Source organism: Stenella coeruleoalba, assembly GCF_951394435.1.
Source record: "Stenella coeruleoalba genome assembly, chromosome: 3".
In the NCBI taxonomy this organism is placed as follows: domain Eukaryota; kingdom Metazoa; phylum Chordata; class Mammalia; order Artiodactyla; family Delphinidae; genus Stenella; species Stenella coeruleoalba.
The window spans coordinates 172,676,757-172,696,372 of NC_137148.1; the positions used below are offsets into that span (position 1 = coordinate 172,676,757).

At 55.2% G+C, this 19,616-nt stretch overlaps 1 protein-coding gene across 1 annotated transcript in view; it reads right to left on the reverse strand.

Moving 5' to 3' along the window:
• DOT1L (DOT1 like histone lysine methyltransferase) overlaps positions 1–18,415 on the reverse strand; it is a 55,807-nt gene extending 37,392 nt beyond the window's left edge. Inside the window, exons 1-2 of the mRNA XM_079915951.1 lie at positions 17,922–18,415; positions 5,442–5,485 (exon numbers count right to left, since the gene is read on the reverse strand). Coding sequence (XP_079772077.1) covers positions 5,442–5,485; positions 17,922–18,002 — 125 coding nt within the window. The 5' untranslated portion in view covers positions 18,003–18,415. The remainder of the gene's footprint in view (positions 1–5,441; positions 5,486–17,921) is intronic.
• Between the last annotated feature and the right edge of the window lie 1,201 nt (positions 18,416–19,616).

Below are 19,616 nucleotides of genomic sequence, written 5' to 3' on the forward strand. Positions count from 1 at the left end.
ATTGAAAACAACAAAACATCACTGAGAAAAATTAAAGACAACATAATAGTAAATATAGAAACAAACAAACAATGCTCATGGAATACAAGACTAAATATTGTTAAATCTCCTCCTCAAACTGAACTGCAAAATAATTCCTATAAAAAAGTCCAGTAGGCTTTCTTCTGAGTAACAGACAAGGTGATTCTCAAATTGACATAAAAAAGGCAGAGAATCCAGAACAGCCAAAATAGTCTTCAAAACTAACAGCACTGTTGCAAGATTCACACTGCCTTAATTTGAGACTTAACGTAAAGCTACAGTAACCAAGAGTGTGGTATTGGCAGAGAGGTGAACAAACAGATCAGTGGTACAGGACATGGAATCCACAGACAGACTAAATTTTAACAGCTGATTTTTGACAAAAGCACCAAGGCAATTTGATGGGGAAAGGAACATCTTTTCAACAAATGAGACTAGAAGGATCGAATAGTGAATGGAAAAAAAAAATCTTGACCCCCATAAACACAAACCCTCATCAGACATAAACAAAGATTAATTCACAATCGATCTTAAACCTGGATGTAAAAGCTAAAACCACAGAGCTTCCTGAAGAAAACAGGAGAATAACTGCATGACTCTGCAGGCAAAGATTTCCTGGATATGACCCAGATGACCCACCATCAAAGAATAAATCGGTAAGTTAAAAACTTCCACTCCTCAAGATGCCGTTCAAGCTGCAATCAGCCACACTATGCACAATACACTACCTCACTAGGCACTCAGTCAGAACATGTTAAGAATTTCTATAGCTCAGTAAGAAGACAAGCAACCCATTCTCAAAAACCAGCACAGCGCTTCCCTGGTGGCGCAGCGCTTAAGAATCCGCCTGCCAATGTATGGGACACAGGTTCAAGCCCTGGGCCAGGAAGATCCCACATGCCGCGGAGCAACTAAGCCCGTGAGCCACAACTACTGAAGCCCACACACCTAGAGCCCGTGCTCCACAACAAGAGAAGCCACTGCAACGAGAAGTCCGTGCACCGCAACGAAGAGTGGCCCTCACTCGCCGCAACTAGAGAATGCCTGCGCGCAGCAACGAAGACCTAGCACAGCCAAAAATAAAAATTAAAAAACAAAAACAAAAAACAGCACAAACTCTTCTCCAGGGGAAAAACCAGAGCTCTCTGGAGCAGTGGCCGACTCTTGGGCTGGGACACAGCAAATTCAAGATGACTCTGGAGCATCTGGCGGCTCCAGAAAGTGAGGATGTGCTCAGAGTGGGCGAGGCCAAGTCAAAGGGACTGGGCACAAACCCAAAGAGCCCCCCAGGCCAGCACAGGAACAGTCTGAGGAGCAAAACAAGTAATGCAGCAGCGGGGTATGACCCACAGAATGAAGTCAATGCCTGCGGAGGAACAGCCCTTCCTCACAGAAGAGTTCCAATTAATAAATGGAGGGAGAATGACGGAAACAGAAAAGCACCTTTTGGGACTACCCTGGCGGTCCAGCGGTTAAGACTCTGCGCTTCCCCTGCAGTGGGCATGGGTTCAGACTACGATCCCGCATGCCACGCAGCATGGCCAAAAAAGAAAAAAAAGTATCTTTCAAATGCCCCAGTAACTAGTCCTTGCAGGTGAGACCCACCTCTGGATGCTAAAATCAGAAGCAAAAGTCCAAGAAGAAACAGGATATCTGCACAGCCTCCCAGTATTGGGCTGGCCAAAAGGTTTGTTCAGAAACCCGAATGAACCTTTTGGCCAACCCAATATTTCCCCCACGATTTTTATTAATTAAAAAGGGGAAAACAGTAACTTTACACCGGAGAAATCTGGAAGATACCACCTCAACCACATGATCCAAGTTAATGTCATCGTGGCAAGACATGTAGATGCCATGTGCCTCTTGCTGTACTCAGAGCTCTTATCAGGAACACTGTTTTGTCAAATGCTTTTTCTGCACCCGTTCCATACTATTTGGAAGCAGACCACACGTGACGTTTTCATCCATAAATATTTCAGTATTTAACTGTAAAAGTTATGGCTTCTTTTTTTTTAAAACATAAGTGGATGCCACTGTCACACCTAGGGAAAATAACACCAGGAATAGTAGAGAATTCCTCAAACTCATAATGGGCATCTGTGAAGAACCTACGGCTAACATCACCTCAGTGGTGGAAGACTAAACCTTTCCCACCAGGATCAGGGAAAAGGCAAGAATACCAGATTTCACCACTTCATTGCAAAACAGTCTTGAAGGTCCCAGGCAATTCAATAAGCTCCAGAAAAAGAAATGAAATCATGAAGCCTGTAAAGGAAGAAGTAACGCTGTCCCCACTTACAGGTGATACAATTATTTCCACAGCAAGTCCCAGGAAATCTATAAAACTATCACTAGGATTGATGAATTAAGCACAAGGTCATGGTTAATACACAAAAATCAACAGTATTTTTACCCACTACCAGAAGGCAAATAGAACATAAAATTTAACACACAATCCCACTTATGGTAGTGCCAAAAGCATGAGTGAGCTAGGAATAAACCTAACAAAAGGTTGTCCAAGACCTCAACACTGCAATGCCAGAGCTGCCAAGAGAAGTGCTGAAAGGCTTAAGTAAGTGCAAAGGTATACCATGTTCATGGATTGGAAGACTCAACAGTGATGGTAAATCTCTCCAAGATGACCTACAGATTCAATTCCTAACTAAACTGTGCAAAAATCAACAAGCTGATTCTAATATTTACATGGAAATGCAAAGGAGATGGAATAAACAAAGCAACATTTCAAAAGAAGAACAAAGATGGAGGACTGACTCTGTCTGATTCCAAAGCTTACCATAAAGCTGTGGTAACCAAGGTTTTGTACTGCCCGAAGGAGAGAGCCATGAATCAGCGGCACAGAACAGAGTCTAGAAATAAACCACCTGGTACACTGTCAACTGATCTTTCATAAGGGTGACAAGGAAATTCCACAGAGAAAGGACAGTTTCATCAACAAATGCTGCTGGAACTACTGGACGTCTGGCATGCAAAACAATAAACTTGAGCCCATACTTTGCACCACATGTAAAAATTTATTCAAAATGGATGAAAAGATATAAATGTAAAACCCAAACTATAAAACTTCCAGAAAACACAGGAGAAAACCTTTGTGACCTTGAGTTAGGCAAACACGTCTTAGCATGCAAAAAACCCACAAACTATAAAGAAAAAAAAAAAGGTGATAAACTGGACTTCTATCAAAATTTAAGATATCTGCTCTTTAAAAGACAATGTCATGAGCATGAAGAGACAAGCCACAGACCAGAAGAAAACATACCTGATAAGGATAAATCACAATGATAAAGAATGCTCAAAATTCAATAATTAAAAAACAACCAGTTTTTAAAACGAGGCAAAAGATGATGAACATCATCAATTATTAGGAAAACTCTCATTAAAACCGCAATGATACCACCCCACGACTCGAACAGGACCAGCAAGAACAACCCAGTGAACATCACCTGCCAACAACGGGAGCCACGGGAGCGGTCCTGCACCGCTGCCTGCAGCGCCAGGTGGGGCGGCCCCTTTGGAAAGCACCTTGGCAGCCTGTCTTCAAGCACAACCCAGCAATCCCACTCCCCGGTATTTACGCGGAAGGAAGGGAGATGTGTCCACACAAAAACCTCCGCGGGATGTTTACAACAGCTTCATTTACAATTGCCGAAAATCGAGATCCACCCAAACATGTCTGTCATCTGGTAAACGAATGAGAGAACTGTGGTCCATCCTGCAATGATGCACTCCTCACGAATAAAAAGGAAAAACTATTGTTACATTTTTAAAAAATGTAAAATTCTAGAAAATGCAAAGTAATCCACAGCGGCAGAAAGCAGGTTGGGCTGCCTGGGACAGAAGGGAGGGAGAGGTGGCCGAGAGAGGGCACAAGGAAACGCAGGGGTGACTCTGTACACTGGTACATGGGGACACCCACGCATCCACGTCGGCCACTGTACACTTTCCACACGTGCAGTCTCCTGCACTTCAACCACACCTCGACTGTGTCATAATAAACCCTAACATGGAAAAGAAGAAAGTGAATGGAAGCACAGGTGAAACAAAAGCAGCTGAGAGTCGGCGAGTGCTGGGCTGGGTGGCTCATAACACCCACTGCCTACCTCTAGGCATGTCGTAAATCCTCCAGGATAAAAAGTAAAATAAGAGGAAAAACAAAATAGGTAACCACTGTCTTTGCCAGTGAACAGAACCCGCCTTCGGGGACACGAGGGAAGGAGGTGAAGTCGCCTGTGAGACGAGGACCAGGCCCGGCTGGACAGCTGCAAACCCAGTCCTGACGCCCCGCACTGCAGGGAGACACCCCCTCCCTGCAGAAAGGAAGCAGGTAGGGAGGCTGACCCGCCCCCGGAGCTCACTCGGCTCCGGCTCCGGGGAGCGGGTGAGAACCCAGGCAGGCCGACTCAGTGCCCCCTGCCTAATCACACAGCCCCACTTCCTAACCAGCAGTCTTCTTTAAAAATAAACCATTATTTTTATGATATATTACACCATTAACAACAAAAAAAGTAGATCCCAAATTCTCAGCACCACCCCTGGACAGGCCCACCCTGCAAGACTCACACCCATGATTTCACTCAGTCTTCCAGACAATCCTGCAGGAGGCCCTGCTCAGACCCGAGAGCAGAGAAAACAATCTCAGGGAGTCTGAGGTCACTCAGCCACCAGGGGCAGGACGGGGCCTCATGTCACAGCCCAGACCCCAATCCTGACTCCTCCTTGGGGCACTGCCAGCCCGTCCGCCCCAGGTTCAAGTGGATATAATGGCGTGTGGCCCAGGCAGTGGCTACACAGCTAAGGATTTTAAGGAACAATGCAGCGAGATGCCAGGGCCACGGTCACACACGTGGAACATCTAAAGCCAAGAGCGGTCGCAGGATTCCGCGCGTGGGCCCCTGAGGGCACTCTGGAGGCCGTCGCAGACCCTCAGGTCCCACGTGAGGAGACAGCCCACTAGAAACACAGCCGGCGGCCCCCCTCCCAGATCTCGTCCGGGTCAGCCTCCTGGGCACCCGGCCTCCTCCGCACAGCACGGGGCAGGCTCACAGAGGGAAGAGCAGCCCAAACCCAAAGGTCACACCAAACCCCACGGGAGAAGAGTAAAGCAAGGTGATGAGGCGAGAGGGGAGGGGGGGTCCCTCGGGAAGCTGGCCACTCAGGATTTCCAGCCTCTTCCACAGGAAGCCAGCTCACGAAGCACCAAGACCTGTCCTGGGTCACACTCAGAGGACTTGACCCCTGACCCCACAGCCCCGCTTCCCAAGCCGCCTCGATGCTGACGATGCTGACACAGATCAGCATGGAGGAATGGGGGAGCGCACAGCTGGGGGGCTGCTGGGAACTCAGGACTGGCCCACCCCGAGGCCCCGCCCCTGAGGCCCAGCCCCAGCAGGTGCCACACTCACCGGATGGTCTCGATGATTTCATGAGCAGCATCGTGGTGTTTGTCCTGAAAGACAATGGGACAGGGTTTAGAGCCGTCCCTCCACCCTCCGGTGATGGTGGCGACCAGAGGAGGCGGGTGCTGCAGCCCCCAGGACTCCCCGCCTCATTTCCCGACCCGCGGGACCTACCAGAGAGCCCTACCCACAGCGCTGGGGCCATGTCCTGTCACGTGGGACACGCTGGCTTCGGGAGCGCCTGTTCCTGCAGCGCCCTGCCGCCCAGTGGGCTGCGGGGAAGGGACCGGGACGGAGTCTAAGCCCCCGACCCTCCTTCCCCAGGACTTCCCCCGGGTGCTCCTGCAGCCTGGAAGCCACAGGCCTGGCTCTGAATCCCTGAACCGCTGCAGGCCTCGGTTTCCATCTGTAAAATGGGGAAACACCAGTCGTGCAACCACCGGGAGCGGGCAAGCAGCGGTCCTCCCTCCCGGCCACAGCGGCGCTCTCCTGGCCCCACTGCGCCCAGAGGGCTGGCCTCGCCGCTTTTCCCGAGGAGCACATCGGGGGTCGCTCTGGCCTTTCGCCGGGGTCTTGGCGGCCAGCTAACCCAAGACTGCGCAGAAACCAAGTGAGGACGACGCATCGTGTGGACGGTCTGTAACTCTAGACTGCACCTTTGCCCCGCCAGTGAAGGTTTCTATCGTGGTGAGGAGGGGTCTCGAAAGGATGCACAGCGAGAGGAGGGGCTGCGAAGAGCATGGGCTGAAGCCGGAGGTGAGATGGTCAGGCCCAGAGCTGCCAGCCCTGCCCCGGGACAGCGACTGCCCCTCTCAGCCCAGGCCACCATTTCCACGATTCACAGAGGAGGATGGCAACGCGGGCAGAGTCCCTGCAGGTCAGGGCACGGATGCCCGTAAGGTCCCAGGACAGGGCCCCCCACGGCGCAGTGTTCCTAACAGGTCAAACAACTCCGGAAACACCCTTTGTGTCCTAAGCCTCATGTTTGCAACAGCAGCCCTACTGAGATATAATTCACACAGAATGGGCCTCCACTTCAAGTATACAGTTCAGTGGGTTTTAATACATTCAGAGCTGTGCAACCATCACCTCTATCTAGTTCCAGAACATCCCATCACCCCATTAGCAGACGTACCCCAATCCCCTCCCCAGCCCCTGATAACACTAACCCACTCTCTGTTTCTGTGGATTTGCCAGTTCTGGACCTTTGTAAATAGAATTACGATATGTGACCTTTTGCCCAGAGTCTTATTTTTTAAGGCAAAGGAAAAAACCAATCTTCTATCGTTCTTAATAACATCCTCCAACTTACCAAGGACGGAGCAGTAAATATCCATTGAACTCATATTACTTAGACAAGGCAGGGGGCGGGAGATGGAGCACGTGCGGTCCAGCACAGGACAGCCCTGCAGACCAGTGGTTCCCGAGACGGGGGAAGCGACCCGCAGCATCAGCACCACTGCTGACCCAGAAACCCTTGGGAAGAACCACTGATCGGCCCCAAGGCCTCCTGGCAAACGGCAGGAAACAGTGAGGACAGCTGGGTTTGGAAAACAGTCTGGCAGCTCCTCAAAGGTTAAACAGTTAGCAAATGACCCAGCAATTCCTCTCCTGGTGTCTGCCCAAGAGAAATGAGAATATTTGTCCACACAAAACGCTGAACATTGGGTTTCCCTGGTGGCTGGTGGCACAGTGGTTAAGAATCCAGCTGCCAATGCAGGGGACACAGGTTCGAGCCCTAGTCTGGTAAGATCCTACATGCCGCGGAGCAACGAAGCCCGTGCACCACAACTACTGAGCCTGCATGCTGCAACTACTGAAGCCTGCATGCCTAGAGCCCGTGCTCCGCAACAAGAGAAGCCACTGCAATGAGAAGCCCGCGCACTGCAAGAAAGAGTAGCCCCCACTCACCACAACTAGAGAAAGCCCATGCATAGCAACGAAGACCCAACACGACCAAAAAAAAAAAACCACACACAAAAAAACCCCTGAACATTAATGTTCACAGAGGCGTGATTCACAACCGCCAAAAGGTGGAAACCACCCAAATGTCCATCAACAGATGAACAAATAAACAAATGTGTCCCTCCACACACTGAAATATTATCCATCCATGAAAAAGTGTGAAGCACTGACCCTCGCTACAACGTGGACAGACCCTGAGAACACGATGCTCAGTGAGAAAAGCCAGACAGAGGAGGACACACAGGGTGTGATTCCATTGATGGGAAATGTCCAGAACAGGCAGATCCACAGAGACAGAGAGTGGGTTCCTGGTTGTCAGGGGCTGTAGAGGGGGGTGGGAGGGATACTAATGGGGACGGGGTTTCCTCTCGGGGTGATGGAATGTTCTAAAATTGGTAGTAGTGACGACTGCACTCAATGAATACACTACAAAGCAGGGAACAGCATGCTTTAGGTGGATGAGGTGAAGACTGTGGGAATTACATCTCAAAACAGCTATCAACAACAAGAACAACAGGGACTTCCCTGGCGGTCCAGTGGTTACGACTCTGTGCTTTCACTGCCGAGGGCCCAGGTTCAATCCCTGGTCATAGAACTAAGATCCCACATGCTGCACGGTGTGGCAAAAACAAACAAACAAAAAACCACAACAAAACCTACAGGAGGAAATGCACGGTATCGTTAGAAGCACCTCCGCCTCAGTAGGAAGACACTGAGCATCTCAGACACTCACACGGCCGACAGACTCTGTTCCTGGTCCCCAACATTCAGTGAGTCCACAAAGACAGTCCTGGCAGCCCTGAACTCCCTGGGCTCCTGGACCCACTGAAAGCAGAGAAGACGCCACGCTGTCCTGCAGGGTCTGCTCAGAGACAAACGCACACAGCACAGTGTACAAGGCGCTGAGGTAGTCACAGGATGAGGAGGAGGGTCTAGAACTTTCCACCAACGCTCTCCCACGTCACACTCCTCCTGAGGGGAGCCGGCCCCCGTGCACTGAGGAGCCTCAGCAGCCCTGCGGGGCCCACGTGCAGAGGAGCCACGGGAGGGGCCTCCTGGAAGCCAGGCATCCCGCCCAGTCCAGCCTTCAGATGGGGCAGCCCCGGCTAAAGCCCCTACTGCAGCCTCCTGAGGGACCCTCGGCCGGAATCCCCTGGCCCGCCTGCTCTGAATCCCTGCCCTCAGAAACCACGGGAGGTCATCAGTGTGCGTCGTCTCAAGCTGCTAAATTCACGTCTGCGTTTAGGCCGATACACTACCCTGCGAGCACGGCCCGTAAGAACAAGTCTTAGAGCCACAGGAGGACGTGGCAGCAGCCAGGAGAGTCTGATTCCAGTCACCACTGTGGAGTTACAAAACAGGGTGTGCGCTCTGAAAGGACCCCGTGAGCATGCGCGTGTGCCTGAGCGTGCGCCGCGTGGCAGCCCCGTGCCGGCTCGGACTGCGCTCCCTCCCTCGGCGCCCCCCAGGAGGCTGGACGCGCCCCAGAGACGCTCCTCCTGCAGGGGCGGCAGGGGCCCTCACGGCACGCGGGCCGCAGCCCTGGCTGAGCCACTACGTCTCAGATCGAATCACGCAGACCTGGGAAGACGGGGGCCTGGAACGTGGTCTCATCTGTGATGAGATGAACTCAAGCTTTCCCAAGCTTTCAACTTTCAAACCAGAACAAAAGGAAGGAAACAGTTTATGATGTGCCTCCTACTATCTGAGGATGCTGCTTTAGGGACTGGCCAGCTTCCAGCGACCGTCCTGAGTCGTATGATTTAAGATGCCCTGATCACCATCGATGATTCAGAAGCTCTCACAGCTTCTCGGCTGTGGCCTCTTCTTCTGCTTCACAGGCCTTCAGAACAGATTGACGCCAGAAGCCGACCCAGAAAGGTCCAACTGAGAACAGCCCTGAGGAAGCCCGCGCTTAGGAGCGCCCACACCTCCTTCCCCAGGGGAACCCTGGAACTCCGGAGTTTGAGGCCAGCCCTGGTCTTGCTGCACGGGACGCCCGGCCTCCCTGTCCCAGCCACAGCCCCGGCCCGCTGCTGGCTGCCTGCTGAGTCAGTGACTAACCCAGGCTCTTCTCACTGACAGCCTCAGAGCCTCCGCAGGAAGCCGCGCAGAGGCTTAGCGAAATGCTGCTCAGCACAGAGCCGCGGCCTCACTGCGGGGTCCTGGGAAAGCAGCCGCAATAAGCACAGCCGTTCCCGCCTGAAAAAGCACGCTGTGCGCAAGCCGGGGGCTGTCATCAGGCCTGAGCCGCCACCAAGCCCGTCCCGTCCGCTCCCCTCCCCTGCCCAGCTCAGGGGAGGGCGGGGGCCGCCCACGGGGCTGGGGAGTCTGGCTGTCCCACTCGGCAGGCCCCTGCCTCCTCCTTGACCGTGAAGACAGGTGTGGGAACAGGAACTCCACCCGGACGCCCGCAGGTCTGGTTCTGCCCCTGCTCGTCCCCGCAGGCCCTGCACCCGGCGTGAGGAGCCTGGACAGGAGGCCTCCTGGGTGCTCGCTGCCAGGGCACAGCCCACCCCTGAGCACACAGGCTGGTTCACGGTGACAGGGGCACGACATCTGGAAACATCGTCCCTCGAGGACCCGGCGAGAGGCAGGGGGCAGAGACTAGGGAGGAGACAAGACGTGGACTCCGTCCTCCTCTTCCCACTTGCAGCAGGAAGACGCCGGGACCCAGGGGGCCTCCGAGGCAGGGGCATCACACCGGGACGAGCATCAGAATCCCTGGTCAGAGTGGAGCTCTGGGGCCCACCCGCAAAGTTTCAGAGTCAGCAGGTCTGGGCCCCAGGAACCCGCATTCCTAACCAGTTCCAGCTGGTGGGGAAGCTGCTGGCCCAGGGGCCCTGCTCAGAGAACCACCGGCCTGAAGCAAGCAGGGACCACACTCTGTATCACCGTCTGCTGGGGGCAGAAGTGCCCAGGAGGTGCCGAGGGGGAGCACCCTGGGACTCTGCCCGCGGTCCCCACTCCCCAGCAGGCTGCAGGGGGCACTGCCTGCGGGCTGGGGGTCGCTGCCTTCTTCCCCGAGGCTCTGCACACCTCTGGAGACCTGGGGTGGAGGCCAAGGCAAGTGGGACAGAGCGGCCAGGATGTGATGCACGCACTGCTTCCCAAAGTGGAGAAGCACAGCGGGAGGAGTCAAAGGCACGGGAGATGGAACACGGCGGGAGTTCTGCCGGCTGTCTGTCTGCCTCTCTCAGTGGCAGGGCTTTGAGAGCAGAGGTCTGGCTGGAGGAGTGGAAAATCCACAGAAGGCTCTCAGTCTGGGAGGAAAGCCAGGTGGGTGAGCAGAGGGCCCCGAGGCCCAGTGAAGGAGCTCAGCCTCACCTCTCAGCCTGCAGCCCCGCTGGGGAGCACCCACTTGCCAAGGAGAGGGAGCAGGGCGTGAAGGGGGAGGCAGAGGGCCAGCGCCTGCGGTGGGCCTGAGTATTCAAGAAGCAAACAGGTTTTCAATCGAAAATGAGTGCATTTCACACAGGGGCAGGGGTGGCAGAGAGATTGGCTGTGCAGCATCACACGGGTCTCGTCCACAGTCAGCCCTGGATGTCCGCAGGCCCCCAGCAAGGGGGTGCTGCCTGGCCCCAGGACCGTACCTGAGGACAAGCCAGGCCAAGGATGGGAACCGCCCGGTAAAGCGATGCAAAGGAGAGAGCCAGGAAGGAGGCTCTCCTCCCACCGCCCACCCGGTCCTCTCCCCGCAGGGCCAGGCGACAAACCAGGCTGGTCTCGGGACCGAGCCGCGTCTCGAAACCCTGCCCGCGAGACTGGCACTGCAAGAACAGTCAACATGGGAAAACAGGAAGGGGCTGCCAGGACCCCATGAGGCCAAAGTCCAGCTGGAGGAGGAAGAGAGAAGAGGGAGCAGGCTCGTGGCTCCCGGGCCACGGACACGGTGCAGGACACGGTGGGCCCGTGGCCCTGACCCGGGCGGGTGGGACCCGCTGTGCACACTGGGGTCCCGATGACCAGGGTCCAAGGAAGGAGCCCTCACGAGGGAGAGGGGTCTAGAGCCTCACTGTGCCCACAGCGGCCCCTGGCCACCTGGACAAGGGGCAATGGTGCGCGCTGGCCCACTCCAGTGACGTGTGCTGTGAGCACAAGATGCACGCAGATTTCTAAGACAGCACGCGCAAGCACACACACACGAAGTAAAACTGCCCTTTACTAATTTTTTAAACGACACGTTGAAAACGTAGTATTTGGGCTATACTCGGTTATGTACAACGCTATGAAAACGTACCTCGCCTCCCCCTTTTGACTCGTCACGTGGCTCCCAGTAGGGCATGTGCGTGGCTCCTGTGCCCCCTCACCTACCGCCACACCTGCAGGAGCGTTTCCAGACCTGACCCTGAGCTCCACGCCTGGGTCCGCAGCTCACGGAAGCTAGTCTGCGCAGAGCCAGGACCGGCTGGGACGCCCTGCTGTCCGGGCAGCCGTCCTTCTGCAGGACGGGCATGGGTGTGTCCATAGGAGGACGGGGTGCCACGGTGGCTCCAGGGGTGACAAGACCATTTCAGTTGCTTCAATCCAAACTAGCCCACCTGTAACAGCCCAGGTCACCCACCCACACAAGGAGCGCCTGCAAGTGCTTAGCGCCTGATGCCGGGGGTCCGCATGGAGGGGCCGTTGTGCAGTGACTCCGGTGGGACGGGGGAACACAACAACCAAAAGTTCACCACCAGAACTTTTCTTGCCCTCACCAAAGAAAATGCTTTACTGCCACAGAGCAGTCCGGCCTGAGGCCGAGGCCGTGACGGGAAGGGAGGGAAAGCCCAGGAACCGAGGGGGCACAGCTGGAGAAGGACTCACCTGGAGCTCCCCAAGCGACAAGCAGCAGCATGACCTCCACCCCGCGGTCTCAAAGGCCAAGGCGAGCTGCACCCCCAGCCTTCAACTGTCTCCCACTCCAGCAAGGGGTCCTGTTAGCACCGTATCAGTGCAACTGTCATCGCCCCATCCCAGGACCAAGCCAAACGAACGCCTCTCCAGGGGCTTCGAGACCCCACAACCTGGTCCACACACACGGGAGCATCACTCAGCCACGCAAAGGGGTGAAGCCCTGACACAACAACGTGGACGGACCCTGAGAACACGATGCTCAGTTGAGAGAAGCCAGACACAGAAGGACACACAGTGTGTGATTCCACTGATGGGAGCCGTCCAGAACAGGCAGATCCACAGACACAGAGAATGGGTTCCTAGTGTCAGGGGCTGGGCCAGGGGACTGCGGGCCCTTTGCGCTGATGGAACGTTCTGGAATTAGAAGTGATGGTTGCACCGCTCTGTGAATATAGTAGAAACCACTAAATTGTACACTTCACATGGGTGGTGTGTGAATGCTATCTTGACAAAGCTGTTATTTAAAAAGACACAAAACCCACAAGACCCAGCACGGCTCCTCTTCCCCTTGTCCCGCCCCTTCACCTGGTGTCTGTCCCAGACCAGGTGTGGGCCCAGCGTGTCCTGTGGCCCCAGCACCTGCTCCCCGGTGGGAGCCTCACTCAGCCTGCAGGGTGAGCACAGAGCAGACGCCAGGGAGCCACCTGCAGACCACGGGAAATGTGAGCCACCACCACCATGCGACGTGCAAATCCTTCCTGAGAGCTCCCCGCCCCGAGCCTCACGACTCCCGCCATCCCTGTGGGCACCACCCCGTGGCGGCCCCCTGGCCCCCAGCACACAGCCTGCAAAACCCCTTCCCCACCCGGGAAAAGACGCATCAGGTTTTTAAGGGAGAAGCATTCTCAGAGGTAACCTCTCTCACACACCGGCTGCCCGTGCACCTGGTGTGAGTCTAACGCGCTTTCCTGGCATTGGCCGCGCACCCCATGACTAACTGAGGGGATTTAAACGGAAGCCCCTCAGAGATGAGGAGACATCGTCATCCAAGGTCAATACTCAGTGAAGCACACAGCCTCCGACCTCCCAACTGCAGCTCACGGGAACCTGTGACTCGGCAGCCCTGCCAGGCGCCCTGGACAGGAAGAGGGCCCGGTCCGACACAGGGGCGCCAAGGAACAGAGCCCCGGGCCAGGCACCGCGACAGCGCCCATGGGTGGGGAGAGAGAGTCTGGGAAGGAACGACAAAGGCGGGCGGTGAGGGAGGCACTACAGAGCCACGTGTGAGCTGCGGAGCACGGCACGTCCTCTGTGAACACCCTTGGGACCGCTCAACGCCATGGGCGCGGCAGGAGACCCGGCTGGTGGGAACGGCAGGGACAGCTTGAAGGGACAGAGAAGATGCCAAAGAGGCCTCCAGGCAGCGCCCTGAGTGGGAGGAAGGAAACAGGACTGTCATCCCACAGCCAGGGAGAGAAGGCGCATGCACTGGGGCAGAGCGCCAGGACCACGAGAGGAGGACACGGCAGAAAGAAAGAGGCAGGAGAGGGGTTTCCTGGGAGACGAGCGCCAGGCCGGGACCCAGGGACGCGCAGACACAGCCAGTCGCACCCTACAGGTCACCGAATTCAAAAGGGACACCAAACACTCTGTATCTTGATTGTACCAATGCCAACAAAATCATTACATCGGTGCGTAGCTTTGTAAGATGCCACCATCAGGAGAAACTGAGTAAAGAGAACGTGGGATGTCTCCGTCTTATTTCTGACGGCTGTGCAAGAATCTACAATAATCTCAAAATAAAAAAGTTTAATTAAGGAAAAAAGGATGCAGTTCCTAGAGGTAGACTGGGGGCAGGTCCCCTGCAGTTCCCGCCACCTCCTGCCTAGTGAATATCCAAAGGGCCAGCCACCTCTGGCTCCTCCCACCAGGAACAGAGTACACAGGCAGCATTTGGACGTTAAGGTACAAAAGTTCAAAAGCTAACAGTCACGTACGTATGAAATATCAGGCTTTTCAGGTGATCCCTTCCTCTTTAAAGAGGCTACTTCACCCACAGAAAGTCGTTAAAGGGTTAACCTGCCTTCCACCTGAGCTCAGATCAGGCAGGACTCATACCAGCAGAGGTCAGATCAGAAAATATTTTCTGAGTCACAGGGAGGGATGGCTCACTCGGCCACCCACTTCAGCTACTACTCACAGTCGAGTGAAGGGCATGACTGCTCAGCGGGCATTCATCAGAGACTTGTGGGCTCTGAGGAGGAAGCCAGAAGCAGGCGGGGACAGTCACGCTGGGGCCGCTCCACCCCCACAGCCTCAGTGAGTCACGGAGGGGAAGGACCACTGCACACCCTCGCAGGCTCCTGCCCAGCCATCAGGCAGCCCAAGATACCACCTGCTCCCTCCTGAGCTGAGACCCGGTTTTCCCACCAAAAGAAGGGCCATGCTGCTTTAGAAATGCTGCCGTGAGCTACAAGTGGATATCTGGGAACTCTCAGTCACAGAAGGAACAAAACTCGCCCTGCACCCCCTGCACCCCGCCCTCCCATTTGTCAATTGCGCAAAAGCCCATTTTGGAGGCTGGACACTTCCGCGTGTGGACGGCTGTGGCTGTTTGCACTTCCTCCTGCAGGTGCCCCCTCCTCAGAGAAGCCACCCACACCTCCCCCAGGGCAAACCTGGCAGCCCCACCCTCTGGGACCTCAGCTGGTCCCATATACGGGGCACTACACCTCAGGTGACCTTCTGTGTTTATAGATCACCTACCGTCCTTCGTTCATAAGTTTCTTGAGAATAAGAATACTGTCTACTGTCCTCCGCGCCCCCTGGAACACTGAGTGTAAATATCCAGGAGGTGCTTGCAGAATGAATGAATCAATGAACAAACAAGCTCAGTCATTTCAAACGTGCGGTCACATGAGTAATCTGACCTTCTGAAAAGTTAAGCTTCTAGAAGGAGCCCATTTTCTTAATGTACTCAGCATCGAGTCATCACAAAATACGAACTCTTACAAAGTACCGCCCCCTCACTTCCCATGAGAAAGCAAAATTCCTCAGCGGGGAAATGGGAGGGTAGCAGACGTTACCCGCAAAGCTTTAGGAAGGCTGCGGCTCGCTGAGCCCTTCACTAGGGCCCCTGACTGCTTGCCTGGTAGTGGGACAGACACACCAGGAACGGCTGCTGACCAGCAGGAGGAGCGCCCGGCCAGGCAGGCAGCACACCCCGCACCCTGCCAAGCGAGGTCCGGCCAGCAAGGGAAAGACGCTCTCCACTTCAGAACCGCCCACCGCTAGAAAGCCAGGTCCTGCCAGGGCCTGGACACATGAGGCCTTTCTTACAAGGGTTACAAATCTGTGGCCTTGCTCTGCCTCGAATAAAAGACAGAGATGGGGACAACGTGACCATCTCCAGATGAACTTTCATCTTTGTTTCAAGTGCCTGGGTGCTGGGTCACAGTGGATTTCTAAATTCTTCCAATACTCAAAAATACCAATTTCTAAGATGCAGAAGGGTTGTTAAACATACACTTAGCACAGTCCCCAGTCCCACTCCTGAGTATTTTCTCAAGTGACGTAAAAACCCAAGTTCACATGGAAACCTGCCCTGGGATGTTTACAGCAGCTTTATTCCTGATCCCCTCAAAACTGGAAATATCCCACAAGTCCTGCCACCCGTAGGCGAATGGACAAACGGAAAATGGAATACAACACAGGAAGAAAAAGGGGTGACTTCTCATACCCACAACAACAGGGATGACGGACTTCCCTGGTGGTCCAGTGGCTAAGACTCCGCGCTCCCAATGCAGGGGGCCTGGGGTCCGTCCCTGCTCAGGGAACTAGATCCCGCACGCCGCAACTAAAAGATCCTGCACGCGGCAATGAAGATCCCATGTGCCGCAACTAAGACCCACCACAGCCAAGTAAATAACTAAATAAATAAATATTAAAAAAAAAAAACAGGGATGAATCTCTGATAGGTTTTGCTGAGCCAAAGCAGCCAGAATCAAAAAGCTACATACTGTTGTTCCGTTTATCTGACTTTCTGGAAAAGCCAAAACCTTAGGGACAGAGAGGAGATTAGTGGCCAAGAGGCTAGAGGCGCGCTGGCGCCAAAGGGCAGCAAATGGGATGACGGGATTGCTCTGCCGCCTGACGGCGATCATCTGTCAAAACTCCTAGAACTGTGCACTACAAGTGAACTATGCTTCACGGCTACTAAGGATAAACGAATTATTACATTTTGAAAAATGCGCCGGCCAGCCAACCGGTACATGACAAGTGCAGTAAGAGGGGCGGGGGAGGTGAGGCAAGTGGATCAGCTGGAGTTCTGAAGGTTCTCCCCACTTTCAGTTTCCGTGCCCTGGGATGTCTCCCCGCCCTGCCCACTGCTCAGGCCGCCCACCGGGCCACCCGGAGCTACCCAACCGGAAAAGCCAGAGCCCGGGCTCAGCCGCGCCTCCGGGCGCAGGAAGAGCAAAAATAGAAAGCGCCGGTGCGCAGTGGCGGGCTGGAAACCCTCGGACCTCGGAGAACCGGGGAGAACCGCGGCCCGGAGCCAACATCGGCTCCCGGGCGGTCCCAGCGTCCCGACCCCGCCCCCGGCCGCGACACAGTTTCCACAAACTGACACACACGGAGCCCGCGCGAGGGGCGGGGCGCGCGGGCTTCCCCGCCGGGTCCCTGGAGGCCGGTCCCCCGCAAGCCGAGCGCGCGAAAGAGCGCCCCAAAGGCGCCGGCCCACGGCGCCCGCTGCGCTTTCCCTCCCGAAGGCGGGCTGCAGGGCCCAAGCGTGGACCCTGGGACACGAACACGCGCACCACGCCGCCACCGGGGACGAGAGGCCGGGCGCCCACCCGGCTGGGCACCCTACATTTCTGGAACCACCGGGACGCCTGTGTAAATTTCCGTTTGCCCTGTCATTTTCCAAAGGCCACTCAAAATCAGGGGACAGAATGCCTCCTCTCCAAGGGTCCGGCCAGTCCACCCAAATTAGGTGACAGAACGCCTCCTCTCCAAGGGTCCTGCCAGCCCTCCCACTCAAATTAAGTGACAGAACGCCTCCTCTCCAAGGGTCCTGCCAGCCCACCCACTCATGATCAGGGCAGAGAACGCCTCCGTTCCAAGGGTCCTGCCAGCCCACCCACTCAAGATCAGGGAACAGAATGCCTCCTTTCCAAAGGTCCAGCCAGTCCTGCCACTCAAGATCAGAGGGACAAAATGCCTAACTAAAACAAAACAAAAACACAAAAAACTGGAAAGAGGGAGAAAAGGGTGTCCTCAAAAATAAAAAAGCTAAGCACGTTGACAGCGCCAAGAATTAACTACCAGGAAGAAGAAACCCTACATGTCAGATCATAAAGTACGGACAGGCAAGCCCGCCGGCAGTCCAGGCCCGGGGGTACCGGGGACCCCAGCCCGGCAGAGCCAACGGCAGCCCGGCTGGGGCGCCCCTCGGAAGCGCGGGGTCCCCGCGGCCGAGTCTGCGCCCCCGGCCGGCCCCGGCTCCCCTCTGCCCACCCTGCGCGCGGAGGCTGGAAACGGCCGCGGAGAACCACGGCGGGGCGGGAAGGAGGGTCCAAAGAGGGTCTGGGGACTCGAGTCGCTCCGTTTCTCGGTGGGCCCAGCGCTCGCCGTGGGGGAAGAGGGGCGGGGGTCCGGGGGGAGGGGACGGGCGGCACTCACGTAGACCGGCAGCGGCCACGGGTAGACGGCGGGCTCAGCCCCCACGGGCGACTTGAGCCTCAGCTCCAGCTTCTCCCCCATGTCTGCGCGCGCGGCCGCCGCACCATGCTAGTCGGGCGGTTGGGGGAGGGGCGGGGCGCCGCCGGCGGGGGCGGGGCAGGCAGGCGGGCGGGCGGAGGAGGGCGGGCGGGCGGGCGGGCGGGAGGCTGAGGGGAGGGGGCCTGGCCTGGGCCTCAGCCGCCGCCGCCGCGCTCCCGTCCGGCCCCCGGCTCCCTCTTTGTGGTCACAGGCCCGGAGCCTCCAGCGCCGCCGCCATCTTGGGCCGGCGTGAGGCGAGCACAATGAGCCGGGGGCCGGGCTGAACCACTCGCGGCGCGCGCGCGGGGGGGCCCGGCGCGAAGAGGCGGCGCGCTCCCGCTGCCCCGCCCGCCGCTCCGCGCGCGCCCCCCCTCAGCCCCGCCCCGTGGGCTCGCCCGCTCTCACGCACGCACGAACGCACGCACGCACGTCCTCGGCTGCCCCCGGCCTACCCCACCGGCCCGACGTGGGGACCCGGGGAGACCCCTCGGGGCCTGCGGTGGCGGGTTCGAGTCCACCTCTTGGCGTACCGTGACCACCCCCCCCCCGTCATTAATGACTGTAATTCCTCATTAAATGTGACAGCCGGAATCCCTGCTTCTGTTCCCAAGAATGCCGTTTATTTAGCCTATGCTAGGCACCAGACCCTGGACGCTCAGTACTGGCAAAAAAGGAAATGCCCTGCCCTCTTGGCGCTCCCATTTTAATTGGAATAGTAGTGACAATGCTCGGGGGAGAAAGTAAAGTGTCATCAACGCTACGGGGATGGTTAATTTCATGTGCGCACTGCGCGGGGCCCCGGCAACCACAAACATCCCAGATATGGTCAGGAAGGTATCCTGACCTGGAAGGACCTGAAATCGGTCCACTTTGCGTAAAGGAGATTGTCAATGCCACGGCGTGGGTGGGCCTCGTCAATCAGTTGAAGGACGAGAGAAGAATGAGTTTCCGTAGAAAGAGGGAACTGTTCCTCCAATGGCCTTCAGACATCAGCTCTTCCCTGTGTCTCCAGCCCAGACTCCTGCCCTGACTTGCCTGCCTCACGGTCACATAAGTCAACTCCTTAAAACAAAACTATATATGTAAAAATACTGAATATATACAAGCCTATTAATTTGTATATGTGTGTATACATATTATATATATGTGTGTACGCATGCATATATATTGAATATAAGGTATGTACATACACGTTTATATGTATATACACATATGTTTATATGTGCGTGCGTATGTAGTATATGTGTAAGTCCTATATATAGTATACATAGAAACCTATATATTTGTGTGTATATATTGTATATATGTATGTATGTGTATATATAGTATATGTATTATACATGTGAACATGCTGTATATATACACACCCATATATTTATATTTGGGTGTGTATATATACAGTATATGTACACTGTATGTATGTATGTATACAGTGTATAGGTGTGTATATATGTTGTATACCTGTATGTGTATATGTTGTATAGGCATTATATGTATATATGTATATACTGTATATATACCCACTTGCGTATGTATTTATATGTATATACATGCGCATATTTACGTATAGGTGTGTATGTGTGTATATACATTGTATATATGTATGTGTATATATTT